Genomic DNA, 21,188 nt, shown 5'->3' with positions numbered 1-21,188 from the left:
CATGTCTGTGGGATGAGCGAGGTAGACCTGTTATGAAGTCCATGTTTATCATCTCCTATTTCTAAACAGAAATACCAATATTCTGGGCCAAACCACCAGGCCTCTGGTGTTCGGCTTTCACTTGCTGACAATTCGGATATTTAGCCACAAAATCTGCTACATTTTTCTCCATATCATTTGACTAATAAATCTCTTTAAGATGATGATACATCTTAGTGGAACCTGGGTGAATGGAATACCTCGAGTTGTGAGCTTCTGACATGATTTGCTCTCTGAGCCTATCTACATATGGAACACATAATCTGCCTCGGTACCTTAAGGTACCATCATCTCCCCCTTGTTCAAAAGCCGTTGTTTTACGCTTGTGAATCCTCTCTTTCAGTTGTAACAAGTAGGGATCACTAAACTGCTTTTCTTTAACTTCTACCGCTAAAGAGGAATGAGCTCTGTTCTGAACAACAACACTACCATCCTCGGAGTCTAAGAGTCAAACTCCTAGATTAGCTAAACGGTGAACTTCATTGGTCATAGTTCTTTTATCTGCCTTCACGTGAGTTAAACTTCCCATGGAACACCGACTAAGAGCATCGACTACCACATTTGCTTTCCTTGGATGATAGAGAATATCGAGATCATAGTCCTTAAGCAATTCAAGCCATCTTCTCTGCCTAAGATTCAGCTCCCTTTGCTTGAAGATATACAACAGGCTTTTATGATTGGTGAAAGTATTAGCATGCGCTCCATATAAATAATGACGTTATATCTTAAGTGCAAAAACCACGGCTGCCAACTCTAAGTCTTGAGTCGGATAATTCTTTTCATGAGTCTTAAGCTGACGAGATGCATAAGCTACAACCTTACTATGCTGCACTAAGACACATCCAAGACCAATTCCTAAAGCATCATAAAGAAACCACGAACCCTTCGGTTCCCTCTGGCAACGTCAGAACTGGAGTAGAAATCAACCTCTTCTTCAACTCTTCAAATCTTTGCTCGCATGCATCTGACCACTGAAACTTAATCTTTTTCTGAGTCAACTTAGTCAACGGAGCTGAAATAGAGGAAAACCCCTCCACAAAGCGTCTATAATAACCCGCCATACCCAAGAAACTTCTTATATCAGAAACTGAAGTGGGTCTGGGCCAATTCTTTACGGCATTAATTTTCTGAGAATCAACCTCCACACCTTCACCTGAAATTTCGTGGCTTAGAAACGCCACTGACTTGAGCCAAAATTCATACTTTGAGAATTTAGGATAAAGCTCACGATCCTGAAGTGTCTGCAACATTATTCTGAGATATTCTGCGTGTTCAGTCTCACTACGAGAATATACCAAAATATTATCAATGAAAACAATGACGAAGAGATTGAGATATGGCTTGAAGACCCTGTTCATAAGATCCATGAAAGCAGCTGGTGTATTTGTCAACCCAAACGACATGAAAAGAAATTCGAAATGATCATAAAGGGTTCTGAAAGCGGTCTTCGGAATATCAACTTCCTTAACTTTTAACTGATGGTATCCTGATCTGAGGTCAATTTTGGAATAGCACTAGGCACTCTAAAATTAGTCAAACAAATCATCTATTCTGGGAAGAGGGTATCTGTTCTTAATAGTGACCTTGTTCAACTGACAGTAATCAATGCACATGCGTAAGGAACCATCTTTCTTTCGAACAAATAAGACTGGCGCGCCCCAAGGTGAGACACTTGGCCTAATAAATCTCTTATCTTTCAACTGGGCTTTTAACTCTTTTAACTCTGCTAGAGCCCTTATATATGGCAGAATAGATATTGCTTGAGTATCAGGAAGCAGATCAATTCCAAAGTCAATCTCCCTGTCAGGAGAAACTCCGGGAAGATCTTCTGGGAAGACCTCTGGAAACTCATTAACGATTGGTACGAACTAAAGGGCTGGAGTCTAGGCATCTATATCCCTAACTTGAACTAAGTGATAAATATACCTTTTGGAAATCATCTTTCTGGGTGTTAGGTAGGAAATAAACCTACCCCTGGGTACTACTGAATTGCCCTTCCACTCTATAACTGATTCATTAGAAAACTCAAATCTCACTATCTTGGTTCTACAACCTACGGTGGCATAACATGAAGATAACCAACCCATACTCATGATTACATCAAAGCCTACCATCTCCAACTCTGCTAAGTCGGCTATGGTTCTGCGGTGATAGACTAAAACTGGACAACCCCTATAAATACATCTAGCTATAACTGATTCCCCAACTAGGGTAGACACCTCAAAGGGTTCATGCAACTTTTCTAGTTCAATCCCAAATTTCTTAGCAACAAATGGGTTTACATAAGATAAGGTGGATCCTGGGTCAATAAGGGCATAGACGAGAGTAGTGAAAACTGTTAGTATACCTGTGACAACATCTGCACGTGCCTCTGTATCCTGATGACCTGATAAAGCATACAAACTGTTTTGACCTCCGCCTGCATTTCCAGACTTAGCTGCACTATGACCTTACTGGGCTCGAGAATTTTGAGGTGCTGCTGAATTTATGGACTGGGTCTCATTACCTCCGGTACCCTATCTCGCTGAGGGACAGTCCCTATGAAAATGGCCCTGCTGGCCACACCCATAGCAAATATCCATACCCATGCGTAGGGGTGTACATGGACCGGGTTGGTTCGGATTTTTTAAACACCAAACCAAACCAATTGCTCTAAGCTTTTTAAATTTATACACCAAACCAACCAATAAAATTCGGATTTTTCAATCTCGGGTTATTTGGTTTTCTCAGATTTTTCGGATTTTTTTTTCCGGAATAGTCTTGATACAATACATATAACCTTTACTTCAAATATTTCTGTCCTAGTATGATACAACTATATAATTAAGGTGTTTCTTAAAAAAATAACACAAAATGTGAGAAGAGTGATAACATTGTATTAAAATATTCAACAAAAACTAATAAAATCGGTTAAAATAAATATTGCTAATTGACAAGCCATAAAGAAAATGACCATAATCTAAAAATACTAAGTCATGCTAAAATAAGCACAAGCCTAATAAGTATTAGTTATATGAAAAAAAAAAAAAAACTTAAGTTATGTATTTTCACTCTCTAAACTAATTATGCAAAACTAAAGAATAGATATCCAACATTATTGTCATTCCTAGTGGTAAATTGAATTTCTTTTGTTAGCGTTAGTGTTGAGAGTTTGGTTTTGGTTTGAATTTTATTTGAGTTACAAATATCCATAGGATATAAAACTTATTGACATTCAAAATTCTAAGTTCAATCTTGAATAATATGATAATAGATAAAAAAAAAAAAAAACTACGAAAAAATAAAAGAAATATCTATAAATTCCATTACAAATAAATATTTTTATGTATAAAATATTTTAAAAATTGAATACATGTAATGTCGGGTTGGTTTGGTTCGGTTTGACTTTTTTTAGTTAAAACCAAACCAAACCAATTATGATCGGTTTTTTTTTTCTCAACACCAAACCACTAGTCTGGTTTTTTTCTCGGTTTGACTCCGTTTATCAGTTTGGTGCGGTTTGTCGGTTTACTTTGTACACCCCTACCCATGCGACACACCCTTGGGTGTCTCTTACCACACTTGCTGCAAACCAGAATGTCATAAGTCTTCTGACTCACACTAGCCTGAGAATAGGAGTAAGTCGGCCTGGAATTCTGTCTCTTCTGATCATTCCTGAACTTTGGGGCTGGGACGGCGCTGCAAATGGAGTAGGTCCTGATGATCTGTTCTTGAAGAATTTCCTGCCTCCACCTCCCCCATGACTGAAGTTATCTGCAGACTTAGCTCTTTTATTGAATTTCTTGTCCTTCTCTTTCTGAAGAGCTTCCTCTTCCTTTAGTCTTTCCTCATTACCTTGCACAAAAGTAACTATCTTAGTGATGGTCATCTTGTCAGTCTGAGCGGCAATATTAGCGACACCATGCAAATCTGGTATAAGACTCAACATAAAATGCCTAACTATGGCTCTCATATCAGGTAGGATATAATGAGCATACCTAGCTAAGGAAACAAACTTGAGATAATATTCATTCACACTCATACCATTTTGCATGAGTCTCTCAAATTCGTAAGCCTTCGCCTCTCTGACCTCAATTGGCTGGAAGTGGTCTATGAAAGCATCTAAAAACTCGTCCCAAGTTGCCGGAGATGTATCTTCCCCGCGGGACTGCTCCCACGTCTCATACCAAATATGGGCAACATCCTGCAATGGATAAGGTCCCAACTCTACTGCCTTTGTGTCGGTAGCATGCATAACCCGAAACACTTTCTGAAGTCCATCAATGAAGTTCTACGGATCTTCCTCCTTTAGACCCTGTGAACACTGGAGGCTTTAGGTTCAAGAATTCCTTAGTCCTTGAACTGTCCAATCCACCACTAGCACTAGCGCTAGGAACCCTTTCTAGGCGTTGGGCTTAATTAGCAACAATCTAGGTGAGCAGCTGGATAGCTCCCCTGACGTCTACGTCTGAAGCATTGGGTTGTGGAGTAGTGGTGGGACTGACCTCCGCAGGCCTCTCTGTATCTGGGGTTTCAGTATCTGATGCAACCCTTTGAGTTTGAGGCTCTACTTCTGGAGTAACGTTAGCGGTAGCTCTTTGACTGGTAGCTATAGTCCTCTTGGTGTACTTTTTTTTTTTGCAAGTATTGTCTGAAATATGTAATACGCACGAGTTAGAAGAATTCTTGAAAGCATAGCTCTAACTGCACGAACTAGAGTATGAAACAAGTGAGACAATCCTAGATGTATTGGTGGATAACTTTTTATATGAGTAGGCGCCACACACATGTAAAAGGGATCCCACTCGAACGATTTCATAGACTCCCTAAGACACTTAAACCTAGGCTCTGATACCAATCTTTGTCAAGGCCCGAACCATGGCCTGGGCGTAATACGACACTTGATGCCTGATTGCATGTGATCGAGCGAACTACCTGGCTTACTGACTCAACATGGGCATGAACTGATGCGAAATAAACTATGAACATGCATAATTTAAATAAAGCATGGGACCATAAATCATAAGTCTGAAAATATCATAATATCATAATGCAGAATAGTATGAATAAACATAATAATAATGAGCCAAAATGGCTAGACGACTCTGAATATCTGACATAACATAACTGACTAGTCTATGAAACCTCTGATATGAATCTGACTACTAAACTGTTTATCGGGACAAAGCCCCCGGCATACCTTAACTACATGATTGAAATAAACATAAGTAAAGCTAAAACCCCAAATAGAATGGGGCTCACCAAAAGCTGATACATGCTGAGTCCTAACATGCTGATCCGTCATCCTGTAAATCTGTATCATGAAATGCAGGCCCCCAGGCAAATAAAGGGGACGTCAATACACTTGAATTGTACTGGTATGTAAAGCAACCGAATGAAATAAACATGGCACACGAAAATACTAGAACTGAGACCGAAAACTGAAACTGTAAGCTGAACATGAACATGAGCATTATCTAACATGAGTAAATGTATAACGTGAGTAAAACATTTCATGTATATATATATATATATATATATCTGGTGGGAGAGCCGTAGTATAACCGATAATATGGAATCACCACGTGGGTACGTGGAGTCTGGTACCTGGCCCGAATAGCAGAGCATCCCCATACCTTGCTAGGGTCTGAGACATAAGCATGACATGAAAATGGATCCAATTCAATTGTCTGAAGGTATCGTCCTAATTTGGGCGGATCGACTCTTCCCTACGTTGGCATACGAAGTTTCAGGCTATCTGAGCCTTCTCGTTAAACCTATGCTACTCCCAAAACATGAATCATGGATATGGTTCGCATCTGGGCCAATGGTCTGTATAACATGGCTTGTAATCATGACTTGTAAACTTGATTCATAAACATGGCTTGCAAACATGATTTCATGAGTATAGTATAGCATGGATATAAATACATAGTATAACTTGTATAAAACATGGATGCATGTAGAATTTCATGAAAATATACGTAAAAGTTCATATCTTGCATTTTAGAACCCATAGAATGCAAAGTATGGGTTTTTCATGGATTACGAACAGATTTTCAATAACCATAATGGAATATTAAGAACACTATAATGAATTAATCATACAAACATAGTGAATCATGGTACATATACCTAGGGTTATCATGAACATGTTTAGGATCCTAGTTTTGGTAAACTTTCATATAATCATGGAAGAACGTGGCGTGGGGAGGAACAATGATCTTCCCATATGTAAATAGCAACCCTACATACAAGTAAACTCTCCAACACTTGTAATAGAATTCCACAAGCTTGAACTTTGAACCTTGAGATGGGCCTAGGTTAGGAATAATGAACTTTTGTTAGATTACATGAATACATGTTAGAATTGACTTGGAAGGCTTGGAATGGCTTACCTTGATGTTTTGGATTGATGAAAGAAGAAAACCTTCGTGCTAGGGCTTTTGAATTGTGAAAACTGATTTTCTAGAATGAAGAGTTGTATTTATAATGTTTGTTGTCGGGAAGGATTGACAGTGCACTTGATGGTCCGTCGAGTTACTTTGATAGTCCGAGACTGATTTTTGACGGTGCATCATGATGGTCCGTCGATTCGACTGTACTATCAGTAGTCTGAGAAAGTCCAGAGAGTTTGCAAAATGAGGCTCCGAGGGACGGTGCATTTTGATGGGCCGTTGAATGCCACCTGTAGAACTGAGTCTGGTTTTTCGACTTAAACTCCCCCTTTTGGCTGCGGGGATCCCTGAGTCATAGACGTGGCTTAGTTTAAAGGTATAAGGTATTACAATACTGACTGACTGTAACTCTAGTCTCTAAAGCCTACATAGAATATTGCCGGGACAAGGCCCCCGGCATACCTGACTGTCTGATATAAATAACTGAAAGATAGATAACACCCCGAAGGAAACTGGGCTCACCAAGCAGCTGATACGAGAATCCTAGCGAGCAGATCCGTCGTTCTATAAATCAGTACCTGCATCGTGAATTGCAGGCCCCGGAAAAAGGGAAGTAAGTACATCTGAATTATACTTGTATGTAAAACCAACTTAAAGATATAACAGCTGTGTGGTGCTTGGGGAAAGGGCAATCCAAACCAATCAACATGAACATGCTGAAACTGAAACTGAAACACACTGATAGCTGAACTGAACAAGAGAAGAATAGAAATAAGTACTCCTTGTTCTAAATATGAAATCACCTATTTTAAACTGATTTTATATTCTATGGCCTCGGCCAAGAATAAGTGCACAATCGGTGGCCTCGGCCCAAGTAACTGCATCCAGCTATGACCTCGCCAAGTATACATAAACATAAAGTTGCGACCCTCGGGCCCAAATACAAGTGTTCTACGTTCAAGAATTTATATTAAGGAACTGGGAATCATATTGTAATGCATAACATTGAAATACTAAACATTACTATGCTGAGACATGTATTCATGAAATGATTATAGAGTTTAAAGCATTAACTGTTCATAAGCATACTGAGTGTTCATGACTAAGACTTATGGGATATCAAACACGAGTCTATACTGATTACATATTGAGTTCACGACATTCGGAATGGCAATCATGAATGAATTACGAAATTATATCGTTTAGAGAATAGAAGTTCTGAAGCTTTCCATGAAACCAAGGCTTAACTCTATTTCTGAGGCAATTCATAATAGTCATAAAAGAACGTGGCGTGGGGAGAATCATTAACATTCCCACACGTAGAGAGTTAGCCTTATATACCTCAATTCCGGCCTTTAAGCGTAATACAACGTTTGTCACCCCTTTTGGCTTTAATCTACAGCAATGTACGTCAAAGGGAATCAATATTAGTAATAATACTCATGATTTGGTCACCTAGACATTTTATCAAACACCTTGTGGGCATAAAGCTCCACAACGTTCATTAATGGTGTTTCTTTATCCCACAACCTATCCTCTTGCTTTTGGATGATTATGCTTTCTCATATAGGTACTATTAACATCATCCTTCATCACCCAATAGGTAAACAACACCCTTATCTAACAATCAACAACTAACAACCCAAACCTATAATTGTTCATGCTTTTCTAGCAAACCCAACAACTCATATCTCATGAACTTAGAGTATATAATCATCTCTACAAAACTATAATCGATTAAAGGATAAAGGTATTACCTTTTTGGCGTTTGATTCCTTTGAATTCGGATTCTAGGGTTATTTCCTCTAAAACGAGGTCTCAATTGATTATCTATGGATTTGAAGGGTTTAATCGTGTTAATAAGGTATTGGGAATTGAAATCAACTTAGAATCATCATTAAAACTTACCTTGAAGTGTTCTTGAGGCTTGGGACGAGTTCTATCTCTTTCTAGGTCGTTTTTTGTGTTTGGGGAAGTTCGGGAAATAAATCCCGATCTTAAATAAATAATAAAATACCTAACCTGGAAATTTACGACTCCCGCGCCACCTTTGCATCTCAAGGGTGCCGCACAAGACAAAAGAGAGAGGTCAGAGAGAGAGAGAGAGAGAGAGAGAGAGAGAGAGAGAGAGAGAGAGAGAGAGAGAGCACTTCCTTCCGTGAAAAAGGGGCATAACTCTTTGTACAGAGCTCCGTTTGGGCTCCACTATATATCGTTAGAAAGGTATTTCAAAGGGCTACAAACTTTCGGTGTTTTAAGTATTCTCAAATTCCCAACGAATTTTCAGGAAATTAGACTGGAAGACAGACCTATCGCAAACTTAGTCGATTCTATCGAATCTTATGCACCTCATTATCAGTCTTGATTTCAAAACAACTATTTCCAGCCATACTCATCTCGATAGGACTTCACATGTCTAAAATATCACATTAATACTCATTAACACATTCACTCCTAATCCGGATTTACGGAGTGTTACAGTGCGATGGTAAAGGGATGGGCCGGGGTTGGGGACGTTGGGGGTAGGGAGGGGAGAATGAGCTTCATATGCCACTTATGAAACTTTTTTCCCTGCTTCCATTAAGGAAGTGAATTTTTTCATTTTTAAGGAACTTATTTTCCTAAAGAAAACGTTTTACAAAATATTCCTCTATATATACCAAACACACCCTAAGTTTGCACTCATCGTCACAAGTCATAACACACGAGCTAATGTACTAATGAATGCATCTATACTCTATTACTTCACTGATTTAAAATGATTAATCCTCCTATGATGATATTACACTAGTTCAAAATCGTGCCCAATTGAACAAGCGGCGAAAACACCATTTAGAAAAGTGTCATCTGAAACGGCTTTACAGAAAATATTCCTTACTTATGTGTATTGTAGATAATTTCTTCTACAAAAGGTTTACATTGTTTAGAAATAATACCAAAATTAATATCACTTTGAGATATGAATTAGTAAACTCTCAAAACCAACATAATTCTAGAGGTGGAACCACTTAAAATTGAATTACGACATCTAATTACATACGTCCTAATTATATTGAAACTTTTCTGCAGCGCCCTAATTAATTATTAAGTGACAAAGAAAATTATAGAAAAGGAAAAAAAGTCCTTGTCTTCCTATCACAATAAAGAATGACAACCATCTTTGCACCTTCCAAGTACTCGACCATTAAACAACAAAAAAAAAGAATGAAAGAAGAGGTGGGATAAAAAGGTGGTGGCGTAAGTTTTAGTTAATCACTCGACAAGGCATTCAAGAAAAGAAAGTCTCAACTAAATCTTGACCCCAAAAGGATGGATTAATAAAATATTCTATATCAAGAAATGTCTATATATAATGACAAAAAAATAATAATAATGGATATAGTTTATCTTCATTGATTAAATCAAACCTACACCACACCCAAAAATTTGAGGGGTCGAGTGGGTATAAAAAAGAAGGGACGACGACAACAACAACATACCTTAATGGAAATCACAATGGTGGGCCCTGGAGAAGGTAAAATGTACGCAGACCTTACCTCCATCTCGGAAGATAGAAAGGCTGTTTTCGGACGACCCTCGGCTCAAGAGGTATAAAAAAAAAAAAAAGGAAGGGAATCTTTTTTTTATTTTTATTTTTTTATTTTTAAAAGAAGGGAATCTTCTCAAAACTCAATGCTCTATGTGAAGGAGTAGAAGCAAAGAAATGATATGTTGAGCTTTTCTCTTTCTTTCTTTTTTGTTTTTATAATAATAGTGCTGTTCAGATTAGTTTGCGGAGTGAGAATTTTTACAAAGAGAATTCAAAATATAAAGAATTAAACAAACGAAGAAGTCAATAGAGTCCAACTCTATTATATATACATAAATAATTGACTTTATATGTACATTATATTGTACGCAATTTTTGGTAAAGTAGATTTGGACCCTTGCGCTCAGTGGCGGATCCAGGATTTTCATTCAGGGTGTTCGAAAAAAAAACGAAGCTAAATATAATTTATTCAGGGTGTTCAAAAGTTAATATATGCACATAAACACAAAAAATTTACCCTATATATACGCTGCAATTATTTGTCTAGAGTGTTCGGGTGAACACCCTCGACAACATGTAGATCCGCCCCTACTTGCGCTCTCCCAACTCGCCCGCTCATAAATTTCGTATGCACCTCAATTATTTCATTACATACTTGCTATCTTTTATCAGTATTAATACCAAATAACTCTATTCACCAAAATTCAGATCGATAAAAGAATCATCCAAGGATTTTTATTTATATGGTGAGCTTCTATCATTGACCGTTTCTAGAGTTTGATTGCACATGGTTCTCTTTTTCTTCTCCTAACGTGTGGTCCTTCAAAGCAATTCATAATTATGCAGGTTATAATTTATAGTCGTGAGCTGGTACTTCCCACTAAATTTTCTCAATTTTCTCTCAAAGTGTGGTTCACAACTTCACATGCAACCTTCCATTCATGACTCAAATCTCCTATACTTGCCAATTCCCATTTGTCATATGATTCATGGAAAAGTAATCATTGCAGTGGTTATATGTCAGTAGTACCGTACTATTCACTTCCCATTTTACGTGACTTGCTAAATGGTCATATATTTTGAACTTTTCATTAGACAATATACCGTCCAACCTCTCTATAACGACATTCTTATATAACATCTCTATAACAATCAAGTTTTTCCCAGAATCGATTTTTTATGTTATACTTTACCTTTCTATAATAGATTTTACCTATAACAAAGAACAACCACCTTTTTAGCAACACGCTGTTTGTAAAATTACCATCTATAAAAGCGATCTTCTTTTTTGGTAATATATTGATTAATCATCTTTATAGATATAGAATCAATAAGATTATCAATAATAGGTCTAGAGAGTTTGACCAAATATTTCGATACTTTAATAAACAATTTATGACAAAGAGTATTACTACATGAATATATATTTCCATCATTAAAAGATTTTCCTTTGATATATAAAGTGTAATTAAGCTTAGGATTTTGACAATTACATATGCTAAGTCAGAAGGAATAATCCAATGGAGTACATGGATTTGCCAAGGTCAGTTTATGGGCTAATCAATAAAGAATTTTGATCTTCGAAACCCATTGGAAAGGGTGCAAGAGAAATCATACAAAAATGATTGAATCTTCAGATGCATTTTTTTTTACCGATAACAGTGAAATATTATTTAAATGTCAATGTTATTATAGAGAGGTTTGACTGTATTTGTTAATTCCAGTTTTCATCATCAGGTATTGGAATTTGGAAATATATAGGTATTGGGTCGGATCCATTCATAAAGAATGTTAGTTAGCTTGTTCTCATCTTAAATTCTACCTATAACATACAAATATATCATTATATGGGGTGTTGGGGGAGAAAATCCACCACAGTATATATGACGGCATGGTTTTCTTAAAAAAAAAAAAAACTTTGCATCTATGAGGATATCTTGACTGTGGATCAAGAAAATTCATCCGTTTTGTGATGATTGTTGTGACCAGTGATAGAAGTCGTGATTGCTGCAGATCCGCTTCCGTTAAAGAAGAAACCCGTAAGTTTCCTAACTAGTATTTTCAGTTATATATACTGCATGGAGCAACTTCCCATAATATCTGACCGATCTCTGGCTCAGGGGGAGCCAAGTTGACACAAACACGCCCACAAGATTACTTCTATAATTTCATATTAGCATCTTTATAGTGTATTAGTAAAGATTATAAGATCATTGGGAAAAACGATGAAACAAACTCATTACGTACGCCATGTATTAGGAGCTTGTTTTACATCCTGCATGTTAATTTGGTACGTTTTGGTAAAGCTTGCAAACTTATCAAATGCATGTTTTCTATTTGCATGGTGTTTGATACCATTGTTCACCGAACAACTTTAGAGTAGTTAAAATGGAATTTTATCACTCCCTCCTTTTTAGTCCATGTGACATATTTTTCTTTTTAATCATTTCTCTGAATTTGAAAATGATTAACTTTATACTTCCCAGTTTATCCTTAATGAGAAGCTTTTATAACCACAAAAATATCTAAGGCCACACAGCTACTATGACATGTTTTAGAGCCACAAATTTTTGAAGTGTTCATTTATTTCTTAAATTTCTATTCAAACTAAATCATATAATTTGGAACATATGGAGTAGCATTTAGCTCCACCTCAAAAATATTTCCCGTGAGAGAAATTTAATTATGAACCATTATGTTCTATTAGTTGTGACAGGGTCAGTGATGGATACCTTGTTCTTGACTTGTCCCTTGAGTGGCAAGTTAATTATGTGCAAGTTGTGGTTGGGGAAATATAAACTTCAATAATATTTTCAGCTACCTGCATAAGTTATAAACTTAAATTGTCTCTTTGAGTTTTTGATATACTCCCTGTGGTCTCAAGTATTGGAGTAGTTATTTTGACAAACTGAATTTACTTTATAGTATTTGACATTTAGAGAAATAATAAGTCGTTGTCTCTTACTTTTAATTTTTCTCAGCTCTACCCTTACTATTCTATAGTGTTAATTAAGTGAGACATTTGAAAAGCGTTGACGGAAACTTTAGGATAATACTCATATAGGAGTAATTAAAGATGTTAAATGTCTTTATGAAGAAGTGCGAAGAACAATTCACTACCAAAAAAAAAAAAAAACTAAAAACTAAAATTAACTACGAACTTCATCGTTAATCCGTCGCTAAATTGCTCGTAGCTAACACAATTTTTTTCAATAATTTGTCGCTAAATAGGATTAACGACAGATTTTGCTGTTTCACTACAGAATTCGTCCGTCGCTAATTCCTATTTTTTCATCTAGCGATTCTTGTCAACTTGGATGATACATTGATCTTTTATGCTTTCGTTTGTTTCTCAAAATTGTGTCATATCCTAGCTCATTCAAGGTCTGTGGGTTTAATTTTTCAATGGAAGCTTTATCCTTCATTATTTACTTCTTTCGAAAATTTGCTGGATTTCACATTTCGGGTTTCAAAAAAACAATGAAAGACAGAAGTATGCTAATATTGCCACTTAATAAATAGCACATTTGTGGTATACATTACCATTGGAAGAGTTGGATCCCATCTCCATTTTCTCTGTTGTAATTTTTTTTTTTGTTGTTGTAAGAAACTTAGAATCCTATACAGCTTTCAACTTCTGTAACTCATAATGTGTTGACTCTTCTGAATAGAGTATGCCATCCGACAAGGTGAGCCGTCGTAGCGCCATGAAAAATCGAGACTGGAAACAAAATAGAAATGCAAAAAGAGCATTATGGCATCAGTCGATTTTACAAAGAAAAAGCATGTTTAAAAGCTTGTATGTTGTAATGGAATTTTACCCATTGGAATATAACAAGTGCAAGCCAGCATACAGACAAACCAAGTCCTTTACTGCTCAGCAACTGGTTCAAAGAAACAATAAGTGGAAATGTCAAAACAATGATACCGTCAAAAATGATTTAAGTCATATGCACTTACAGTTCAAAGATTTTTAACGATCAATGCAGATTAAACTACTATAGCATGTTACTAGTTAATGCTTATTATAAAAATCTACATGTAATTAACTTATAAGTGACATGATTGTGTAAATACTTTTTATCCCATCCGTGCATATCCTTGCTTAGATAAAGTTTCACTTCACATTGGATTGTGTAAATGGAAAGGGGTAAAAGTAAAGAGATTAAATTCGAGTTATCAAGGTCTAATGCAGGAACAATGCCAGTCCAAGGCTTATACAAAGAGCTTGAATTGCCAGTACACCATGAAGTGTTTATACTTTGAAGCGAAATTGAATGTCATACCATGAGCAGAAGAGAAGCCAAAACAAATATCGAGCTCATTGATAAGCTTATGTATTTCAAGTCTCGTCCAGCCTGAATAGATATCAAAACATCAAGAGGTTGAGATAAAGGCTTCTCAAAACATAATAGTTATAACAAATGGAGAAATGATGCATGTGCTAGGAAAGGAGGAAATGATAAAGATCACAACAGTTTATGGGAGATGGAAGTGGGAGTAAGAGTTCTCTGTAAGTAAAGTTGGCAAAGTTGGAAATTCAAGCTAAGGATATTTAGTAAAAGATCAAAAGCTATTTAGAAGTAAATCATAGAGAAAGCTGATACTCCTTTACCTGGTAAAGAAACATAAATTACTACACAAAAGGAACTACAGGGAAAAAAAAATTCTACATAGCATTCTAGTTAATTACTTCATGTTTTTCTTACTCTTTTCCCTATGTTTCAAACATTTTTACACTGTCCACATTCAAATTGGAGTTCAAGTAATGCTCTCATGTATTATTGGCATTATGGATAAAATACCAATACAGAAACCTAAAACTTCAAAATCAGTTCTTCTTAGTACAAGCTTTGGCTAAATGCAAACAAATAGCAGATCATCTCCCTCACCATCCCCCCCCCCCCCCCCCCCCCCTTCCCTCTCACTCACTCACTCACACACACACACAATCTCTAGGTAATACTTACATAACTTAGCTTATCAATATAACTTTACGGTACAGCTTCTCTTTAGCTTGTTGGATTAGTGATTCATTAATTGCAGTTTTACATTTTTACAAGAGTTGTCTAATAGTCAGCTCATTATATAGTTTTCTCGTGAAAATGTGTTAAAGTATTCATAATGATTTCGTAAAAGATACAACAGAGGAAGAATTCCGCATGAGATAACAAGGGACATTAAGGAGGACGTGGTAGAGGTGATAACCGTCACATGTGCCAAGGAGATGGCGATTGGCATTGAATTCCCTCTTCTGGTTTTGAGGCACACATACACAAAGGGGTTTTCTTTAATTTAATATAAAAAAATATTTTCCAGAAAAAACAAAAAAACAATTGATTTTCTGGCTACGGATTTATGGAACCTCATTATATGAACGAAACCCTCAGAAAAAATGGAAGATACATCTTGTCCAATCAACTTAAATCCTAGTTCTGCCTGTGAGAGAAGATAATCTACCCTCTTAACTTGAAATGATTCATCTTCTTACAAGCACGGAATAGAGATGTGACCATATGAACAGAAATAAACTGTCTGTTGATTAATTAAGATGCCTAAGACATCGAAATAAAGAAGAGACAAAGTCTTGACAGAAAGAATGAAAACATACCAACAGAGTTCCCTCAAGACTAAGAATGCTGGGTGTCACACATAGGGCTAGAAAGTATGGCAGCAACACTTTATGCATCTGCACTCATAGAAAAGAGAAAAATAATCAGGAGAACCATACAAATATATTTTGAATCATGTGAAGAACCCAAGAAGCTAATACCCTTCCATCTCCTTCTGTGATCTTTGGACTAACAACTTTCATGTTACCTAATTTTGAGCTTATGAGTTTATCCTATTCATTATTATAACACAAAGGTATGAATGATAAAGGAGGGAAAAACAGAATTACACAGCAGAAATAACTAATCCAGTCATGATCAGGTATACAGAATAACTAATCAGTATAACAAAGCAAGTAACTAAATTTACACTTCCTCCTGTCATTATTTCTTTTGGTCAATCATTGTTTGTTAATCATTTCTCTATTTGCTTCTGCAGAAGCCAATATTATTTTGGCAAGTACGTGGAAGAGGATGAACATCCTCACGAAAACAAAATGTGTCAAATATCATCTACTATCTTGTTTAGAATGCAATGTCTTAAACCGAAAGGAAATATAAGGATATACAGAACTAACCTCACGTATGACCTGAGGATCAGGTGAAAATATTTTGGGGAATAACCATGGAATTGATGCTGCAAGAGATGCCAGTACCATTCCGAATGATGCTCCAACAATCACTAGGGACTTCAGCAGCATTCGGGCCTGATTCAAAACATTCATCTTTTAGAGCATTGTAATTAGGAATGATGAGAGAACTCTGTGCTCAAAGAGTTCGCCTGCAATGAATCATGATAGCTAGCAACTTTCACGCATGAGGTGTTTTGATTTTTAATAAAATAAGATTATAACCTTTGACAAATTTCGGTTGACTCCATATAACAACTCGGGCATAAACGACTGTGCTGTTTGAGAGAGAGGCTCACCCCATACTGCACATATCATGAACAGTTGTACCATGACCTAAATAAAAAGGCAATATGTTAGTTGTCATATCTATGCACCTTTTTAAGGAATATGAAGAAATAAAGTATATATAAGAATAATACTTCAGCAAAAAAATTCTCTGAGTTAAGCATACCTGATGAGCAGCAACTGTCTGTGTGCCCATTGAGGTAGCAAAATAGACCAGTAGAGAGTAGAATGCGACCTGTAGTTCAGCATAATATCAGATGTCCACATAAAATATGATTTTGGCACCGAATTAAAATGAGTTCAATTCACACAAACCTTTGACATCATTGTTAGAAACACAGGGCCAGCAATCATGAATATCTGCAGAAGTTCATCTATTGATGGAACAGAGATAGCAAAACCCTTATAGCCTTTATTATTCAGTGCTTGGATCATCATATAGGCTGCAACAACCTAAAATGACGTTACCAAGCTAGGAAGGTTATTTAAGATGTGTGATAATGGAGATAGAAGAGAGAGTGATGAAGAACACATCAAATATGTTTAGGGATAAAAGAAAGGACTTGATAGGAATGAGTAGTTTACTTGGGACACCATTGTTGCCCATGCCGCTCCAGCAATACCATAACTGAAAATTCTGCACAAGACTATGTCGCCAATGCCATTAACAACAGTAGCAACTGCCAAAGCCTTTAAAGGTCCCCATGAATCTTTCATGCCTAAACTGTGCATTGATGAGCAATAAACATATATCACAAGGTAGCAAAACTGATCATGTAATGTAAGTATCTTAACTAAGTAATACTGTCAGAACAACATAAACTATCTTCACCTCAAAAGTGACCTAAAGATAAACTTACCTTCATATTTTACGGACGAACAATGTACATATCAATATATCATATTACTGATAAAAGAAGGATCTCTCTTCTAGCTGGGAACATAATACGGAAATGTCTCGCTTAGATCCATCAACGACCTTTACATTGTTTATGTGTAAGTGAAAGCAGGAATCTTAATTGGCCTTGAAATGACAAAGATAAAAAACTCCACCTCTGTCTTACTTGTCCTTGCTAATTTGATTCAAGGGAAAATTATAGGGCTGCAACTAAGTGGAGCTGGTGGAGTTATTAATGCTAATTATAGATCTCCTATTAAAGCTGGAATTCGTGCTGTCATCAAGCGCAACTCATCCCCAATATATACAACTCAATAGAAACATGAAATTTGGCGAGAAGAAAGACAAGAGGAGTGCTTAACATATGCAGCAAATGATCGCCTACATGGTCAAGATTAACATGCAGCACAACAACAACAACAACATACCCAGTATAATCTCACAAGATGGGGTCTGGAAAGAGTAGAGTGTACGCAGACCTTACCCCTACCTTGGGAGGTAAGGAGGCTGTTTCCGATAGACCCTCGGCTCAAGAGAAGGTGTCAAGACAACAATAATAATAGGCAGTAATAGCAACATATAATAAGATAAATGCAGTTAAAGAAAGAAAGAAAGAAACAATCAAGTTATAATAGAGATCTAAAAAAATACGCGAAAGAACAAAGATAATAATACGCCTAGTACTTAAAAGAAATCCTCACGGCCCCCTACTAGCCCTCTACCCTGATACTTGACCTCCACACCCTCCTATCAAGGGTTATGTCCTCGGTAAGCTGAAGATGCGCCCTATCCGCCGAATCACCTCTCCCCAAGACTTCTTTGGCCTACTCCTCCCCCTCCTCAGGCCCACCACTGCCAGCCTCTCACACCTTCTCACTGGCCCATCCGCGCATCTCCTCTGCACATGGCCGAACCATTTCAACCTTCCTTCTAGCATCTTGTCCACCACAGGGGCCACACCCACCTTGTCCCAAATCACTTCATTCTAAATCATATCTCTCCGGGTATGCCCGCACATCCATCTCAGCATCTGCATCTCTGCTACCTTCATCTTCTGGACATGAGCTTTCTTAACTGGCCAGCACTCCGTCCCATACAACATAGTCGGTCTAACCACCACTTTGTAGAACTTTCCCTTAAGTCTAGGCGGCACCTTCTTGTCGCACAACACACCTGATGCGAGCTTCCATTTCATCCATCTCGCTCCAATACGATGAGTGACATTGTCATCAATCTCACCATTCCCTTGGATCCAAAGTAGAAAATAGTGAACCTTGATAAATGATGGACAGAGGACTTAGCTTACATAAAATCATAGAAAGTGATGAAGAATCAAACTGGGGACATATGTTAATAGTTTATTCTAAACAAATCTTCTAAGACGAAAGAACAAGATGTAATAGAATAACACAGACCTCCAGATCAGTAAGGCCACTAGATTCTAGTCGACAATGTCTAAAGGAAAATATTAATATGTTGCAACATATTTGAGAATAGGTAAACTGTACCTTGCACTTTGGGCTACCCAACCAGCCAGCAGAGCTGGCCATGCCAAGCCTCGAATCTATCACCATAAAATGTACCATTCAGTTGAAGTTAAGCTTAAAGACACCAAGTATAGCAATAATATAACTTGATCATACTAGAAAATGATATTACATTTCTAGCACACGCGTTTATACGCCTTCTATAGCAGATAAATCGACAATGTTTATCAAATGACTCTATGTCTCTATCTGCGAGACTGCAAGTGTCCACTAGGACAGGCAAAACCCCAAAGCTTAACATCTTAACAAGAACTTTCAGAGACGATTTTTAATCAATCATTCAATTTACTCTCAACTTTTCCACCTCCACCAAGTTATTCTTCTCTTTGGAGCAAAATTTCACATTTTCAGGGGCAAATTCTCCATCTAACCTAAGCTGGACTTTCAAATCTGTGTCATTTGATGGTTTACCGAACTGGACACTGTTCAAATATTCGATATAGTTTGGCCCTATATAGATGTATCTAATTGATCAACAAAATAAATCCTTCCTCACTGGAAAGTTTATCTAATGTGTCACCAACCAAAAAACAGAAAAAGCATTGGCGTTCCTCAAGTAACACAATGACGTTAAAAGGAATAAAGAAAGCTAAAAAGATCTTTAGAACGAGCAAACTATTAAGAGCAGAATAACCTGGATATAAGTGTTTGCTGAGTTTATGATTTGTATATTCTTGGCCCCTGTAAAAGCTGATATTCAGACAAATAAAACCATTAGTTGTGCCACCACTGAGGGAAAAAGAGGAGATTGGAAATATCAATCTCGCACTTGATACATTCACCACTTGAAAAGAGTATGAGAATTGCTTACAAGTTAGTGCACGAATACCAAACAATCTCGTAATGAAAAACATTAGAACACCACAGACCAACCCAAGGAAAAGCAAGATAGATATCTGATGCTGAACTTGATCTTTGTCCTGCGCCAGAACCCAAGACAATGCTCAAATAATGGTAATTAAATCAGCCATCAAAAAGTACAACAGCAATTCCCAAATTTTTTTTTACCTGCCTTGCAAGTGAAGTAGCAACTAAATTCGAAGTGGCAATTGAGAGGAACATAAAAATATAGCTTGTGTTATCACAAAAGACAGTTCCCGGACCTGCCAATTAAAAGTTTTAAGATGAACCATTAGCAGAAATGAGTATACAACAGTAAACAACTTTGCCTATGTGAGCTTAAGTTAGCTTTAACACTTAGCCGTTTGGCTATGAGAATTATTCACCTTTTTCCGGAAAAATATTTCACTTTATTTTAAAATCTGTATTTGGTTATAAAATTCCCAAATCCAACTTCGAGTTGGATTCCAAATTTTGAAAAGTGCTCCAAACTTGTTTTCCAACTCCATCTTCATAAATTCCAATAAAGTGGTCTCTTCTCTCCTCTGCAAAAAGTATAATCAAACACAACTCGATCTTCAACTCCAACTCCAACTCTATAAATTTCAAATAAAGTGAAAAATATTTGGAATCTATGGCCAAACGCCTACTTAAAAAGTGTTTTCCAACAGTTGATGCTTATCAGCTAGTTTCAATTAACTAAGGGCCCGTTTGGCCATGGATAATTTTCACTTTAGAATCAACAAGGTTTCGTAGAACGAAGGGAGTGTATAAGTGGGACTTCATTCCACTTTTATTCTGGCATAACAGCACTAGAACGTAACAATATATTATGACCGCCTAACATAGGGGACGGAGGTATGGTAAAGATATGAGACCCGAAGGGCTCGGCGCACACAATCCTATCCGATCCGATCCCGAGTTTACCCCTTGCACTTCGGAGTTGTCGGATCTCAAAAAAAAAAAAAAAAAAAAAAAAACTTTTCTCGGGACGCACTGTTCAAGTCGAGTTTCTTTATTGTCCTTCCAAGACATCCCTTCTAACTTCCCCTAAACTACGAGCTTTTTTTTAAGCCCCTACAACATGGGATATTTGAAGGATCCCTTTTCTACAAACCTTTCTATAATATAAGAGAAGCTCCCTATCCTTAAGGATAAATTAAGATCTCTTTCTTTGCCAATTATAGTAATGGCTTTTTTTCCATTTGAATTTTTTATGCTCCTAATGTTTTGGGGCATCCTGACAATTATATACCTGCTAATCTAATGTCCACCCCGACTCATATTGTGCAAGAGGTATTTTTCTCGAATTTTATTCCCGAATCATGTTTGGACATAGAATTGTTACAATTTTCCGGAATTAGAAAAACTCCACGTACATGTTTTCACATTTTTTACTCCAAATCACTCACAAAAATTCAACATTTTT

At 36.9% G+C, this 21,188-nt stretch overlaps 1 protein-coding gene across 2 annotated transcripts; it reads right to left on the bottom strand.

Moving 5' to 3' along the window:
* Window positions 1-13,426: 13,426 nt before the first annotated feature.
* On the bottom strand, window positions 13,427-20,014 carry LOC132049919 (protein DETOXIFICATION 46, chloroplastic-like). 2 transcript variants are annotated; one of them, XM_059440897.1, is made up of 13 exons: window positions 19,932-20,014; window positions 19,731-19,839; window positions 19,554-19,609; window positions 18,881-18,936; window positions 17,060-17,198; window positions 16,790-16,927; window positions 16,641-16,709; window positions 16,412-16,522; window positions 16,136-16,264; window positions 15,557-15,634; window positions 14,232-14,303; window positions 13,767-13,829; window positions 13,427-13,666 (listed from the first exon to the last, which is right to left on the bottom strand). In XM_059440897.1, exons 2-13 carry the CDS (start codon window positions 19,771-19,773, stop codon window positions 13,565-13,567), a joined length of 1,056 nt encoding a protein of 351 aa, XP_059296880.1. In that variant the 5' UTR covers window positions 19,774-19,839; window positions 19,932-20,014; the 3' UTR covers window positions 13,427-13,564. The 2 variants fall into 2 exon arrangements, with proteins under 2 accessions (XP_059296880.1, XP_059296881.1); XM_059440898.1 differs by lacking the exons at window positions 19,731-19,839; window positions 19,932-20,014 and having other exon boundaries at window positions 17,060-17,193; window positions 19,554-19,615.
* Window positions 20,015-21,188: the final 1,174 nt, after the last annotated feature.

Source organism: Lycium ferocissimum, chromosome 3 (assembly GCF_029784015.1).
Source record: "Lycium ferocissimum isolate CSIRO_LF1 chromosome 3, AGI_CSIRO_Lferr_CH_V1, whole genome shotgun sequence".
Lineage (NCBI taxonomy): Eukaryota > Viridiplantae > Streptophyta > Magnoliopsida > Solanales > Solanaceae > Lycium > Lycium ferocissimum.
The sequence above is the reverse complement of the archived record's forward strand: the minus strand, read 5'-3'. Positions and strand labels throughout refer to the sequence as shown.

Coding starts and splice junctions, on each gene's coding strand:
- LOC132049919 (XM_059440897.1), bottom strand. CDS start 19,773: ATGTTTTTCATTACGAGATTGTTTGGTATTCGTGCACTAACTT. Junction 19,610..19,730: donor TGGTATTCGTGCACTAACTT/GTAAGCAATTCT, acceptor TCTGAATATCAG/CTTTTACAGGGGCCAAGAAT. Junction 15,635..16,135: donor ATCCTCAGGTCATACGTGAG/GTTAGTTCTGTA, acceptor CTATGAGTGCAG/ATGCATAAAGTGTTGCTGCC.